The following is a 15,224-nucleotide window of genomic DNA, read 5'->3' as shown; positions in this document are numbered from 1 at the left end:
AAAGTTCTTTCTCAAATCCCCTCTAAACCTCCCGCCCTTTACCTTGAATCTATGCCCCCTAGTTATTGACCCTTCTACTAAGGGAAAAAGCTCCTTAGTATCCATCCTATCTATGCCCCTCATAATTTTGTACACCTCAATCATGTCCCCCCTCAGCCTCCTCTGCTCCAAGGAAAACAAACCCAATCTGCCCAGTCTCTCTTCATAGCTGAAGCGCTCCAGCCCTGGTAACATCCTGGTGAATCTCCTCTGCACCCTCTCCAAAGCTATCACATCCTTCCTGTAGTGTGGCGACCAGAACTGCACACAGTATTCCAGCTGTGGCCTAACCAGTGTTTTATACAGCTCCATCATAACCTCCTTGCTCTTATATTCTATGCCTCGGCTAATGAAGGCAAGTATCCCATATGCCTTTTTTACCACCTTATCCACCTGTTCCGCCGCCTTCAGGGATCTGTGTACTTGCACACCCAGATCCCTCTGACCCTCCATCTTGCCTAGGGTCTTACCATTCATTGTGTATTCCCTTGCCTTGTTAGTCCCCCCAAAGTGCATCACCTCGCACTTTTCCGGGTTAAAATCCATTTGCCACTGTTCCGCCCATCTGACCAACCCATCTATATCGTCCTGCAGACTGAGACTACCCTCCTCGCTATTTACCACCCTACCAATTTTTGTATCATCCGCGAACTTACTGATCATACCTTTTACATTCATATCCAAGTCATTAATGTAGACCACAAACAGCAAGGGACCCAGCACCGATCCCTGTGGTACCCCACTGGCCACAGGCTTCCAGTCACAAAAACAACCTTCGACCATCACCCTCTGCCTTCTGCCACTAAGCCAGTTTTGTATCCAATGTGCCAAGGCACCCTGGATTCCATGGGCTCTTACCTTCTTGACCAGTCTCCTGTGCGGGACTTTATCGAAGGCCTTACTGAAATCCATGTATACCACATCCACTGCGTTACCCACATCCACACACCTAGTCACCCCCTCAAAAAATTCAATCAAATTAGTCAGACATGATCTTCCCTTGACAAAGCCACGTTGACTATCCCTGATTAATCCTTGCCTCTCCAAGTGGAGACTAATTTTGTCCCTCAGAATTTTTTCCAATAATTTTCCTACCACTGACGTTAGGCTCACTGGCCTGTAGTTCCCCGGTTTTTCCCCTACTCCCCTTCTTGAATAATGGTACTACATTAGCGATTCTCCAGTCCTCTGGCACATCCCCTGTGGCCAGAGAGGTTCTGAATATATGTGTTAGAGCCCCCGCAATCTCTTCCTTTGCCTCACACAGCAGCCTGGGATACATTTTGTCCGGGCCTGGGGATTTATCCATTTTTAGGCCTGCTAAAACCGCCAATACCTCCTCCCTCTCGACGTTAATATGTTCAAGCATATCACAGTGCCCCCGCCCTATTTCTATGTCTACATCGTCCCTCTCCATAGTGAAAACAGATTCAAAAAATTCATTTAGAACCCCTCCTACATCTTCCGGCTCCACACACAGATTGCCACTTTTGTACCTAATGGGCCCTATTTTTTCCCTAGTTATCCTCTTACCCTTAATATACTTATAAAACATCTTAGGATTTTCCTTTATTTTGCTCGCCAGTGTTATTTCATGGCCCCTCCTTGATCTCCTAATTTCTTTTTTAAGTATCCCCCTGCACTTTTTGTATTCCTCTAGGGCTTCCTCTGTCTTTAGCCTTTTGTATCTGCCAAAAGCCCTCCTTTTTTTTCTAATCCATTCTCGTATATCCCCTGACATCCAAGGTTCCCTGTGGTTTTTGGAACCATTATATGGCAAAGAGCGATGGAACAAGTCCTGCAAGGGATTCCGGGGACTCAGTGTTTCTTGGACGACATCCTAGTGACAGGTGAAAATGACAGTGAACACCTTGCCAACCTAGAGCAGGTGCTCACTAGACTAAGAGAACATGGGCTACAAGCCAATCGTCCCAAGTGTGAGTTTTTTAAGAAACAAATATCGTATTGCGGCCACGTGATTGATGAAGAGGGGTTACATAAGTCCCCTAACAAAATTGAAGCGGTAGTTAAGGCTCCAGCGCCTGAAAATGTGTCGCAACTGAGGTCATTCCTTGGATTGGTGAATTACTACCATAAGTTTTTGCCGAATTTATCCACAATTCTGCACCCACTGAACGCCCTGCTACAAACTGGAGTAGCATGGAAATGGAGCGATGAATGTAAGCGGGCCTTTCAGAAGTGTAAAGGCCTGATCACTTCAAGAGAAGTATTGGCTCACTATAACCCATCACTACCGATAAGACTGGCGTGTGATGCGTCTCCCTACGGCGTTGGAGCGGTACTGTCACATAAATCCCTTGATGGTTCAGAGAGGTCGATAGCTTTTGCATCACGCTCGTTAACTGCAGCCGAGCGTAACTACACCCAGATTGACAGAGAGGCCCTCAGCCTGGTGTGGGGGGTGAAGAAGTTCAATCACTACCTGCACGGACAGAAATTTACTCTACTAACTGATCATCAACCTCTTGTCTCCATTTTCAACCCTAAGAAGGGTGTCCCAATAATGACAGCACAACGGCTACAGAGGTGGTCCCTTTTCCTAGGGGCACACCAATATGACATCGAGTACAAAGGAACTAAACAGCATGGGGATGCTGATGGATTGTCGCACCTACCGTTGCCGACGGTGGAAGAAGCACCTGCAGTGGATCCTGTGGAGATATTCCGCTCGACCATAGTCAAATGTCTACCTGTGACGAATGCAAACATAGAAAAGGAAACACGAAATGACCCGACACTCTCCAGGGTCTATGATTTAACGGTGAAGGGATGGCCAGCACATGGCGAACCACTGTTGCCAGCATTCTCGCCGAGAAGAGAACAGCTGTCAGTGTGCCGAGGAACCTTGATGTGTGGATCCAGAGTAGTAATTACACCCAAATTGAAGGATAGAGTGCTCAATGAGCTTCATGAGGGTCATCTGGGAGGGGTAAAAATGAAGAACTTAGCCAGAGCGTTTGTGTGGTGGCCGGGAATCGATAGGGAGGTCGAAGAGATGACCAAGAGCTGTACAGGATGCCAGAAGGTCCAAAACGCCCCACCACAAGCCCCTCTACATCCATGGGAGTGGCTCTCATCTCCATGGCAAAGGGTACACATTGATTTTGCTGGTCCATTTATGGACTCGATGTTTTTAATTGCGGTGGATGCACATTCAAATTGGCCAGAGGTAATAAAAATGTCCTCAACCACCACAGAAAAAACTATCACAGTCTTACGAACCATATTTGCCAGAAATGGGCTGCCTGAACAGATTTGCTCCGACAATGGACCACAGTTTGTGTCTGAAGAGTTCTGGAGGTTCTTAAAGAACAATGGTGTTAAACATAGAAACATAGAGATAGGAACAGGAGTAGGCCATTCGGCCTTTCGAGCCTGCTCCGCCATTCAATGAGATCATGGCTGATCTTCGTCTGAGATCATAGCTGATCTTACCAGTTCAGTACCCCGTCCCCGCCTTTTCTCCGTAACCCTTAATCCCCTTAGCCTTCAGAAATATATCCAATTCTCTCTTGAAAATATTTATTGAATTAGCCTTCGCAGCCCTCTGTGGCAGGGAATTCCACAGGCTCACCACTCTTTGAGTGAAGAAATTCTTCCTCATCTCTGTTTTAAATGATTTGCCCGCTATTTTTAGACTGTGGCCCCTGGTTCTGTGCTCCTCGGCCATTGGAAACATTCTCTCTGAATTCAGCCTGTCCAGGCCTGCCATAATTTTATATGTTTCGATGAGATCCCCTCTCAATCTTCTAAACTCCAGTGAGTACAAGCCCAAACTATTTAATCTCTCTTCGTAGGTCATTCCCGCCATTCCAGGTATCAGCCTGGTGAATCGCCGTTGCACTCTTTCCATGGCAAGAACATCCTTCCGCAGATGGGGCGACCAAAACTGTACACAATACTCCAGATGCGGTCTCACCAGCACCTTGTACAGCTGTAGTAAGGTATCCCTATTCCTATACTCGAACCCCCTTGATATGAAGGCCAACATACCATTTGCCTTCTTAATCGCCTGTTGCACCTGCATGCTCTCCTTCAGTGACTGGTGCACAAGAACACCCAGGTCCCTCTGCACTTCCCCATCTCCCAATCTATTGCCATTTAGATAATAATCTACCCTCCTGTTTTTACCCCCAAAGTGGATAACCTCGCATTTATCCACATTATAGTGCATCTGCCACGTATCCGCCCATTCCCCCAACCTGTCCAAATCGCACTGTAGCCTCCTGACATCCTCATCAGAGCCCACCCCTCCTCCTAGTTTAGTGTCGTCAGCGAATTTGGAAATATTGCATCCAATTCCCTGATCCAGATCATTTATATATATTGTGAACAGCTGGGGTCCCAGGACAGATCCTTGCGGCACCCCGCTGGTCACTGCCTGCCACTCCGAAAACGAGCCGTTTATTCCAACTCTCTGTTTTCTATCCGCCAGCCAGTTCTCTATCCACGTTAATACTTTGCCCCCAATCCCATGAGCCTTAATTTTGCATGATAATCTTTTGTGTGGAACCTTATCGAAGGCTTTCTGGAAGTCAAGGTACACCACATCCACTGGCTCTCCCCCATCTATTTTACCAGTTACTTCCTCAAAAAATTCCAGCAGATTAGTCAAACACGATTTACCCTTTGTAAATCCATGTTGACTCTGTCCGATCCTTTCCCCATTTGTCAAGTGCTCCGCTATTTTATCCTTAATAATGGACTCTAGCATTTTGCCCACAACCGATGTAAGGCTTACTGGTCTATAATTCCCTGCTTTCTCTCTACCCCCCTTTTTAAATATTGGGGTAACATTAGCTACCCTCCAATCCACGGGTACTGTTCCCGAGTCAATGGAGTTCCGGAAGATGATCCTTAGAGCATCTGCTATCTCCAGGGCCACCTCCTTAAGTACCCTAGGATGTAGTTTATCAGGCCCCGGGGATTTGTCGGCCTTCAGTCCCCTCAACTTACCCAACACCATATCCCTAGAGATACTAATTTCTGTCAGCTCCTCCCTCTCATTAGTCCCTATGTTTGCCGATATTCCTGGGAGGTTATTTGTGTCCTCCTTTGTGAATACAGAACCAAAGTATGAGTTTAATTGGTCTGCCATTTCCTTATTCTCCATTATATATTCTCCCGAATCGGACTGCAAGGGACCGACTTGGGATTTTACCAGTCTTTTCCTCCTGATATACCGATAAAAGCTTTTGCAGTCTGTCTTTATGTTTGCTGCAAGTTTACTTTCGTATTCTATTTTCCCCTTCCTGATGAATCCCTTTGTCCTCTTTTGCTGTATCCTGTGCTGCCCCCAATCTTCCGGTCTGGTGCTTTTTTTTGCCAGTTGATATGCCCTTTTTTTTGATTTTATGCTGTCCCTAATTTCCCTCGTTATCCACGGTTGAGTCACCTTTTTAGGTTTATTTTTATGCCAAACCGGTATAAACATGTTCTGGAATTCTTCCATTCTATCTTTGAATGCTTGCCATTGTCTCTCCACTGTCAACCCCCCCAGAAACACCACCCAATCAATCTTACCCAATTCCCGTCTCATACCCTCGTAATTCCCTTTATTTAAGTTCTGGACCTTAGTCTCTGATTCAATTTCCTCACTCTCCATCTCGACTGAGAGCTCGATCATATTATGATCGCTCTGACCCAAGGGGCCTCGTACAAGAAGATTGCTGATAAGTCCCTTCTCATTGCACAATACCCAGTCTAAAATGGCCTGATCTCGAGTCGGCTCCTCGACATATTGGTCCAGATAACCGTCCCGAAAACATTCCAGGAATTCCTCCTCCTCAGAATTTTTACTAATTTGGGTAGTCCAATCAATATGTAAATTAAAGTCACCCATGATGACAGCTGTGCTCTTATCGCACGCTTCTCTAATTTCCCTTTTTATGCCTTCCCTCACCTCCATATTACTATTTGGAGGCCTATATATCACACCCACTAACGTTTTCCTCCCCTTGCTATTTCTCCCCATACAGATTCCGTTTCATCCGAGTTAATATCCTTCCTTTCCATTGCATTAATCCCCTCCTTTACCAGCAATGCTACCCCACCTCCCCTACCTTTTTGCCGATCCTTCCTAAATATTGTATATCCCTGGATGTTAAGTTCCCAGCCTTGCCCACCCTGCAGCCACGTTTCTGTAATCCCAATCAAATCATACTTGTTTACCTCTATTTCCACAACTAATTCATCCACCTTGTTCCTAATGCTTCTAGCATTAAGATACAAAGCCTTCAGGCTTGCTTTTTTCACACTCTCATTATGAATTAGTTTGGCCTTTTGTGTTTCTCTCCTTTGCTTATTGCTTCTCACCTTTCTACCATCTATTTCTGACTTCATATGACTTCCCTCTTTTCCACTACCTAGGTTCCCATCCCCCTGCCAGATTAGTTTAAATCCTCCCGAACCGCCCTAGAAAATATTACCCCGAGGACATCGGCTCCCTCACAGTTCAGGTGTAGACCGTCCCCTTGGTACAGGTCACTCCTCCCCAAGAACTGGTTCCAATGCCTCAAGAATTTAAATCCCTCTCCCTTGCACCACTGCTCAAGCCACGTATTTAGCTTATCTATCTTACTCTCTCTAAACTTATTAGCTCGTGGCACTGGTAGCAATCCAGAGATTACTACCTTTGAGGTCCTACTTTTCAATTTAGCTCCTAACTCCCTAAATTCAGCTTGTAGGACCTCCTCCCTCTTTTTACCTACATCGTTGGTACCTACATGTACCACGACAACTGGCTGATCCCCCTCCCCCTTCATTACACATCCACCCCATATCATCCAGCCACCAATGGATTGGCTGAGAGGTTCGTTCGAACATTCAAGAAGGCTATCAAGGCAATGTGTAATGAAGACATACCCCTACAACACAAGGTGGATAACTTCTTGTTTGCCTACCGGAATGCGACACATGCGGTTACCAACCAAACTCCAGCCGTGATGTTCTTCAATCGAAGACTAAGATGCCGCTTGGATTTGGTTAAGCCAAACATCAGCAGAGATGTGGAGAACAGGCAGTTTCAGAATATGAATGAAAGGCCAACCAGGAGTTTCAAGATAGGTCAACCAGTTTTGGCCTGGGACTACCGCACAGAGAAATGGCAGCCAGGAACGATCTGCACACGGCAAGGACCTCTAATGTATACCGTGGACGTTGGAGAGAGCATTGTAAGACGCCATGCTGACCAGATTCTAGAGTCACTGGAAAACGTCAAATCTACACCACGATCCTATACACCTGGTGATGAAACCGAAGTACCAATTGCATCTACCTCAGAATCGGCGATATTGGAAGCATACGAACCAAACAACGACGTTGATCCCGAATCAACTTTGCCAGAAGAACCTGATACCCCAAAGAGGCGTTATCCGGACAGAATCAGGAAGCCTCCTCAAAGACTGAATTTATAATTGATTAACTTCAGCTAATGTATCTAGCAACTGTAATTGTAAATATGTTATTTAATTATTAATCGAATGTTATGTACTGTTTAGCTAAAAGGGGAGGAATTGTAGTGTATGTACCTTGAAGAAGGAACTATGTTCTGCAGCCTCTGTATACTGCAGTACCAGTAGTGACCACCCCTGTATATAAGCCTGTGTAGTAACTTTGTATAGTACAGGTAGACTATCCTTTATCCGAAAACCTCGGGACCAGCCGTGTTTCGGTTTTCGGAAAATTTCGGATTTCGGAAGGTATTTTATAAGACTGGGAAATTTGTCGGGGGTGGGTCGGCGGGGGGTCGGGGGTGGGGGTCGGCAGGGGTTCGGCGGGAGGCGGGGTCGCTGGGGTCCGCGGTGGGGTCGGCGGGAGTCAGGGTCGGCGGGGGGGTCGGCGGGAGTCGGGGTCGGCGGGGGTCCGCGGGGGGGGGGTCGGCGGGGGTCCGCGGGCGTCGGGGTCGGCGGGGGTCCGCGGGGGGGTCGGCGGGGGTTGGGGTCGGCGGGGGTCCGCGGGGGTGGAGGGGTCCGCGGGGGGTCGTCGGCGGGGGTCGGGGTCATGCGCCACTCTGGTCATGTCGTGCGCACGACTTACGCTGAACGAAAAAACCTTCGGTTTTTAGAGGGTTTTGGTTTTCGGAAGTTCGGATAAAAGGTAGTCTACCTGTAGTTCCAGTTTTGTCTCCATTCAGTAAACACCTGTTATAACCAACTTCTGCAGTCCGTGTCTCAATTACACACGGACATTACAGAGACCATTTCCAAGCATCTGGTTGAGATGATGGACAAATGAGATGAGTCCACTATCCACATCTATTCCCAATTCCTGTAGAACACCTCGGAACCTTGGAAGATTTCGGTGGCATCAAGATGACAGGAACAGCTTCCAAGGACGTTGGTGGCTTCTGGGGTGGCAGCTAACAATGCTGCCATAGATACTTGGAAGAAACCACTTTCACAGTGCTTCAAAGACCTGGCTGGGACTATTTGGTCTGTACTAACACCAAAAAATAGGTCTGCTGATCCAGTGCCCAGCAGATGTTACTGTCTATCTGGAAAGTGGCATTGAGGTGCTCACTTAAAGGTCCCTCCTATGCCTACATGAGTGAGTTTCAGACATGGGCCCAGCACCCCTTGCCACTGCATGAGAAAGGCTGCCAGAAGCTGCTTCAGTCACCTCTGCCCTTTAAGGCTCTAGGCTTTAGGAAGAATGTCAAGGCCTTGGAAAGGATGCAGAGGAGATTTACTAGAATGATACCAGGGATGAGGGACTTCAGTTATGTGGAGAGACTAGGAAAGTTGGGTTTGCTCTCCTTAGAGCAGAGAAGGTTAAGGGGAGATTTAATAAAGGTATTCAAAATTCTGAAGGGTTTTGAGAGTAAATAAGGAGAAACTGTTTCCACTGCCAGTAGGGAATGATGCAGATTTAAGATAATTGGCAAAAGAACCAGTGGGAAGATGAGAAGAATTTTTTTTATGTGGCAAGTTATTATGATCTGGAATACACTGCCTGAAAGGATGGTGGAAGCAGATTCAATAGCAACTTTCAAAATGGAATTTGATATATACTTATAAAGGAAAAATTTGCAAGGCTATGGGGAAAGAGCAGGGGAGTGGGCTAATTGGATAACTTTTTCAAAGAGTTATAAAGGAGTTCATAGGCACGATAGGCCATATGGCCCCCTTCTGTGCTGTATGATTCTATGATTCTATTCACTTCTTTCACTGCTGTGCTGATACTTTTAAATCATTTTCATTATTAAATTCGCTGACTCCATGTTTGACCTCCAGTAAAATACCCACTTTATGTGCAGCTGCAAAATGCTGCCTGATTTCGTTATTAGTCACCTGAAAAAGTAAAAGGCATTTTTATCTCGCTCTCAGTTTGCCCTTTTTCACATCTTTTTGGAGGGCTGGTATCCTCAGAGCAGTGGTAAACACAGATGAATAGTTCTTTGGCACTTTCTTCTGTCATCACACCATTTTTTACGCAAATATACATTTTTACAAAAGTTAGTGAACACAAGAGTATGGTCTTACAATTTAATATTGTTGTGTAGTAAAACATTCTACTTTAAATTACAACAATGTATACTGATTCTTACACTGATTGTTTGCTGATTTTAGTAACTCGGCCTAAAACAGCCCACGGCATTTCCAAGAACCTTTAAAAGTAAAAATATTCCATTGCAAGTCAAAAAATAACATCAAGGTGAGGCCTCTAAGTGAGAAACAGCAGGGCTCAACCTACCAGTTGCTGAGTTAGCAGTATGCAATGTTTCCAATAGTAAGGTTAAAAAAAAAACAGTAAAGTGAAAGCATAATTTATCCATACCGTAATTTATACATGGCGCCATGAATGTGTGCTCATGATTGAAATTTGCTTTGTCACACAAATCTAGCAAGTAGTGATTCATTTTTTTTAAATGTCAAAAGCATAGTCTCAAATAAATTGCAGACAAAACCAGTCCCCCCCAAAATGTAATAAACAGTAAGAAATCTGAGCATACCAAGGCTCCCTATTAGCATATTTTCTTCACTTACATGCAAAGTTAAGTCCAAGGAAATTGATACGCTAGCTGTTCTGCTTTACATACTGGAATTGCATTACCTAGAATTGCTTATCATTATTGCAAGAATGCACAAAGGGAATTAATCAGAGGAGGGAGAATTATTTTTCACTCCAGTTGTTTACCTTTTTAGTGACACAGACTTTCCAAAGTATAATTTGAATTGGAATTGAAATTGTTCCGGTTTCAGTAATTAAAAAAGCATTGTACAAGTACAAAATTAACACGCATCAAGCAAGTTCAAAGATGAGAGGAAGCTTTTTACCCCCTCAGTGTAGTAGACATGTGAAATAGATCGCTTCAAAAAGAAACTGGATAAATGATCCAGTTAGGAATGGGAATTTAAGTTATTATGAACACAGATAATCAAATATTTGATGAAACACAATGGTTCCTATGCTACTGTAAGCAAAGAAATGTCATCTGGAAAACAACTAGCCAGGGTTGAACAATGGAGACTGGATGCAGAGATATTCTAGAATTTTGCTTGATTACCTTTGGGGACCAGGGAGAATTTGTGCAGAACTCAGGAGATTAAACAGGCATGCTAGTCCATGGTCTATGAAAAGAGCAAGCTTAATGGACTTAATATGATAAATGTTATGACTTAGTACACCCAATGCATTGCTTCTTGCAACAACAGCATATATCGGGAATTCGTGGCCCATACGATTTTTCATCTATTAAAATAATCGGCATATGTTAATTCCTAATATGTGCTTCAATGCATGAACCTCTGCGCTGGTAATGCTAAATCATAAAATGTACTCCAGTTCTGCTTTCTTATCTTCGTGAAATAATATTTGGCAAACCTCTTTTTGTTTGGAAAGGAAGAAAAGCCAAGAGCTCTAAGCTATATTGTCACAATGACACCATTCACAAGTGATGCAATGATCCACTTCAATATGATTTACACCATCACAAAGTGTGTTTGTTTCAAATCTAAAAAAGGTGTGCAAATACTCTATTGTGGAGGCAATGCCTTTTAAGGGACTGAGCCTTGCTAAAGATAATTACAGAAACAATTATTTCAACAGAATAATGCCGAGTATAACGTAAAAGTGCAATAAGTAACAGTGCAATACTGAGAAGAGGGATTTTTGTTTTCTTTTCCCCCCTCTGCAATGGAGTATCCTTTTCAATTAACTGATGCATAAAACTTTTATAAACCTGGTAATTGGAAGGCTCCTAATATAACTGCATTCACAAGCAGTTTCAAATTCCTCACCATCCACAGAAACAAATGTGACTAAAAGGTCAAACTCAACCTCATTCATTTAACGAAGGAATCTAATAACTCTTCTTTATGTAAAGTAAAAGGCATTATGTTCTGGGACAAAAGTGATATAATTTTCAAAAATTCTCGGTGAGCACGTCCATCCAGTTAGAAACATTTTTCTCGTTGTTTTAAGGAGCTTTGCTGCACCTGAGGTAACAAGACTTTACTGCTGATCCAGAAATGAGATCTGAATGTCATATCTAGTTACATTTCACAAGTGAGGCATGCTCTTTTGGCAGCCATAGCTTAGTCCCTAAAGAATTAGCATCTGAAACTCAAAACTGCTCATCATTCAGTGGGATTGAATTTAAGAATTCTGGGGTTAAAGGAAATAAGTCATTTCTTTTCCTCATTGGAGTTAAGGACTTTGTTGCAAGCCAATACTAGAGTGCCTGATATTTCTGTTGATTGACCCACACTTGACTAACGATATCTCCTGTTGTCATTAGATCCAGTGCAGAAGTCAGCCTATGGTGTAGAAATCTAGCCGGGCCCAGAATCAGCACTGCGCAGGCAGCACACGCCCCAATGGAGGCCCGAGACCAGTCCAAAATTAGCCTTAGGCCTCATTTCAATAATTTAGGGAAACTGCTGGTGCCTCCGCAGGCAGCTCCCCATTTGAAGAAATGAATATGGTGGTGTTTGCCTCACTGGCAATAGCCTGACATCTGGTTATGTTCACATTTAAGTCAACAGACAGGTCTTTGGTTGAGTTTTTACATTTTGTTTCATCTGCTGTCATAAAATGAATCGGTGGCCTTGAGATTAATTTGCTAATGTCTGTACCAAATCATCATTTGATAATGTAGATTTATGATAATACATATTTATGCAACATCCTGACTTACAAGGAATTCAATAAATATTTGTAATTAATCATTTTGTTGATATAAAAAGGTACAAATGTATTTTAACTTTTCCCCTGCCAATGTGACAACAATCACCTCTTACCTATGAAAGCCTTTAAGTTTTATGATAATTTTTCTTATTTTACATGCTATACACTTTATGGGAACTACACAAATTACACATAAATAAGAATCAACTTTTTTTACCTGAATTGCCAGGTGAGTCCATTTGTTGGAATGGATTTTTCCACGTGTATTCACCATTATTGGTGGTTGCAAACCAATAGATGTGCGGTAATGAAATATGGATCCATTTTCTGATATTGTTAGTTTGAAAACTGTGTGTTCATTGATACTTTTTTCGATAACAGTCCTAAAGAAAAACAAACAGCATCAGCAAATATAATGGCCTGGAATTTGCGGTCAGCGGCAAGGCAACGGTGCAGCAACTGACATCCAGCAACTCTGATGTCATCAAGCAGGCTAAGCAGCCAATCACACTGAAGAATTCTCACAGACAGCAAACCAGGAAATAAAATGCACAGATTATAATTTATCTTTTATAAATTTTACAGAGAACTAAATAAATATTGGGACATTGGGACCTCATTACAGCCTTGATCCAAACATGGACAAAGGAGCTGAATTCCAGAGATGAGGTGAGAGTGACTGCCCTTGAAATCAAGGCAGCATTTGACCGAGTCTGGCATCAAGGAGCCCTTGTAAAACTGAAATCAATGGGAATCAGGGGGAAAACACTCCACTGGCTGGAGTCATACCTAGCACAAAGGAAGATGGTTGTGGTGGTTGAAGGTCAATCATCACAGCCTCAGGACATCACTGCAGGATTTCCTCAGGGCAGTGTCCTAGGCCCAACCATCCTCAGCTGCTTCATCAATGATCTTCCCTCCAACATAAGGTCAGAAATGGGGATGTTCGCTGATGACTGCACAGTGTTCAGCGCCATTCACAACTCCTCAGATAATGAAGCAGTCCATGCCCGCATGCAACAAGACCTGGACGACGCTAAGGCTTGGGCTGATAAGTGGCAGGTAACATTTGTGCCACAGAAGTGCCAGGCAATGACTATCTCCAACAAGCGAGAGTCTAACCACCTCCCCTTGACATTCAATGGCATTACCATCGCCGAATCCCCCACTATCAACATCCTGGGGGTCACCATTGACCAGAAACTTAACTGGACCAGCCACATAAATACTGTGGCAACAAGAGCAGGTTAGAAGTTAGGTATTCTGTGGCGAGTGTCTCACCTCCTGACTCCCCAAAGCCTTTCACCATCTACAAGGCACAAGGAGTGTGATGGAATACTCTCCACTTGCCTGGATGAGTGCATCTCCAACAACACTCAAGAAGCTCGACACCATCCAGGACAAAGCAGCCCGCTTGATTGGCACTCCATCCACCACCTTAAACATTCACTCCCTCCACCACTGGCGTACCGTGGCTGCAGTGTGTACCATCTACAAGTTGCACTGCAGCAACTCACCAAGGTTTCTTCGGCAGCACCTCCCAAACCCGCGACCTCTTCCACCTAGAAGGATAAGGGCAGCAGGTGCATGGGAACATCACCACCTCCAAGTTCCCCTCCAAGTCACACACCATCCTGACTTAGAAGTATATCACCGATCCTTCATCGTCACTGGGTCAAAACCCTGGAACTCCCTCCCTAACAGCACTGTGGGAGCACCTTCACCACACGGACTGCAGCAGTTCAAGAAGGCAGCTAACCGCCACCTTCTCAAGGGCAACTAGGGATGGGCAATAAATGCTAGCCTTGCCAGTGACGCCCAGTTCCCTTAAGCGAATAAAAAAAAACATAGAATTAAGGTAAAAGCTGAAATATCATAAAAAATTATATTAAAAACCACGTCTAATTCTTATCATATTAATGGAAAAATTTGACATTCCACAAATGTAAAAAAATGTTTTTCAGGGCCAGAACGGCTGTTCAGCAGTCAATACGCCATTAAAACCCAGTTACACCTCAACAAGACTTAACTTTTCGGGGGGTGGTTTAACAGCGATATTCCAGCGTAATGGGGAAGTTTTCGTCATTCAGCGTGATTTGAATTGATCCCCGGCTCCGGGGAGTTCCACAGCGCAACCTGTGGAGGAGCAGAGAATAACTGACAGCAACTTCTGGATTTCCGCACTTATTTACGCATGCGCTGACTCCAAAAGTTGCTGTCATTTTCAGAGGAGTAATGATGGCGCACGCTGATAGTTTTGCCGTCATTACTGTGGTGTATGTAACCTGTTCCACCTTAAGAGAACTTAAGCCTGGTCCACCTTAAGAAAGGTACTACTTTCTTTGGCTGCTGTATACGTAATACCGGTGGTGACCACACCGGTATATAAGCACAGTGTAATAATATTGTATTCAGTATAGTCCTGACCTCCAACCAGTAAAGAGCTGTTGAATTTACTCTTGTGGTCTGTGTAGTAATTCTCACTATAACACACAGACTTAACAATTACCACCGCAAAATCCGGGCCATTAAAGTCTCCCCAACATGAATATTTTAATTCAGCAAATTTGAATGAGATGTGCATTCTGAATTAACAATACATGCCTAGGGCTAGTTTGGACGTGAGAAGAGTCAAATTAGGGAGGTGTTTATCCCGAACCAAACAGACAGATGTACACCGTGAACTGGGCTCCCACAAGAGATGTACATTATTCATTTTCTAAAATCTGACTGACTTCTTTAAACTGGACAATATGTGTCTATCAGTGCCACATTGTTGTGGATATAATCCAGTTAAGGTTTTGTGCAGCAAAGTGCCTAAACTAACCTCCCATGGTCTGGAGCATGGTGGGGAGTACTGGTGCCTGTGATATATTATACATTTTGTATACTAATGAATCTCCCATGGCATTCCTAATGCTGGGGGCCACATTGTGTGTTACACAGCATTACAAAATCTATTTTTAGCATACAGTATACGCAATTCTTGGATTTTCATTGATATTTTTGGGATTGAATTTCAAAACTCTGGTTAT

At 44.0% G+C, this 15,224-nt stretch overlaps 1 protein-coding gene across 6 annotated transcripts in view; it reads right to left on the bottom strand.

The window, feature by feature from the left end:
- ush2a (Usher syndrome 2A (autosomal recessive, mild)) overlaps positions 1-15,224 on the bottom strand; it is a 1,396,947-nt gene that overhangs the window by 1,363,269 nt on the left and 18,454 nt on the right. For 5 of the 6 annotated variants that reach the window (XM_085981146.1, XM_085981156.1, XM_085981149.1 and 2 more), the window contains exon 3: positions 12,407-12,572. In XM_085981146.1, coding sequence (XP_085837272.1) covers positions 12,407-12,572 — 166 coding nt within the window. Of the gene's footprint in view, positions 1-12,406; positions 12,573-15,224 lie in introns of those variants that run through there. The other variant, XM_085981154.1, reaches the window with a different exon arrangement.

The sequence above is a fragment of the Somniosus microcephalus genome, chromosome 3 (assembly GCF_052327205.1).
Source record: "Somniosus microcephalus isolate GS21.2 chromosome 3, FLI_Smic_1.0, whole genome shotgun sequence".
NCBI classification, from domain to species: domain Eukaryota; kingdom Metazoa; phylum Chordata; class Chondrichthyes; order Squaliformes; family Somniosidae; genus Somniosus; species Somniosus microcephalus.
The sequence above is the reverse complement of the archived record's forward strand: the minus strand, read 5'-3'. Positions and strand labels throughout refer to the sequence as shown.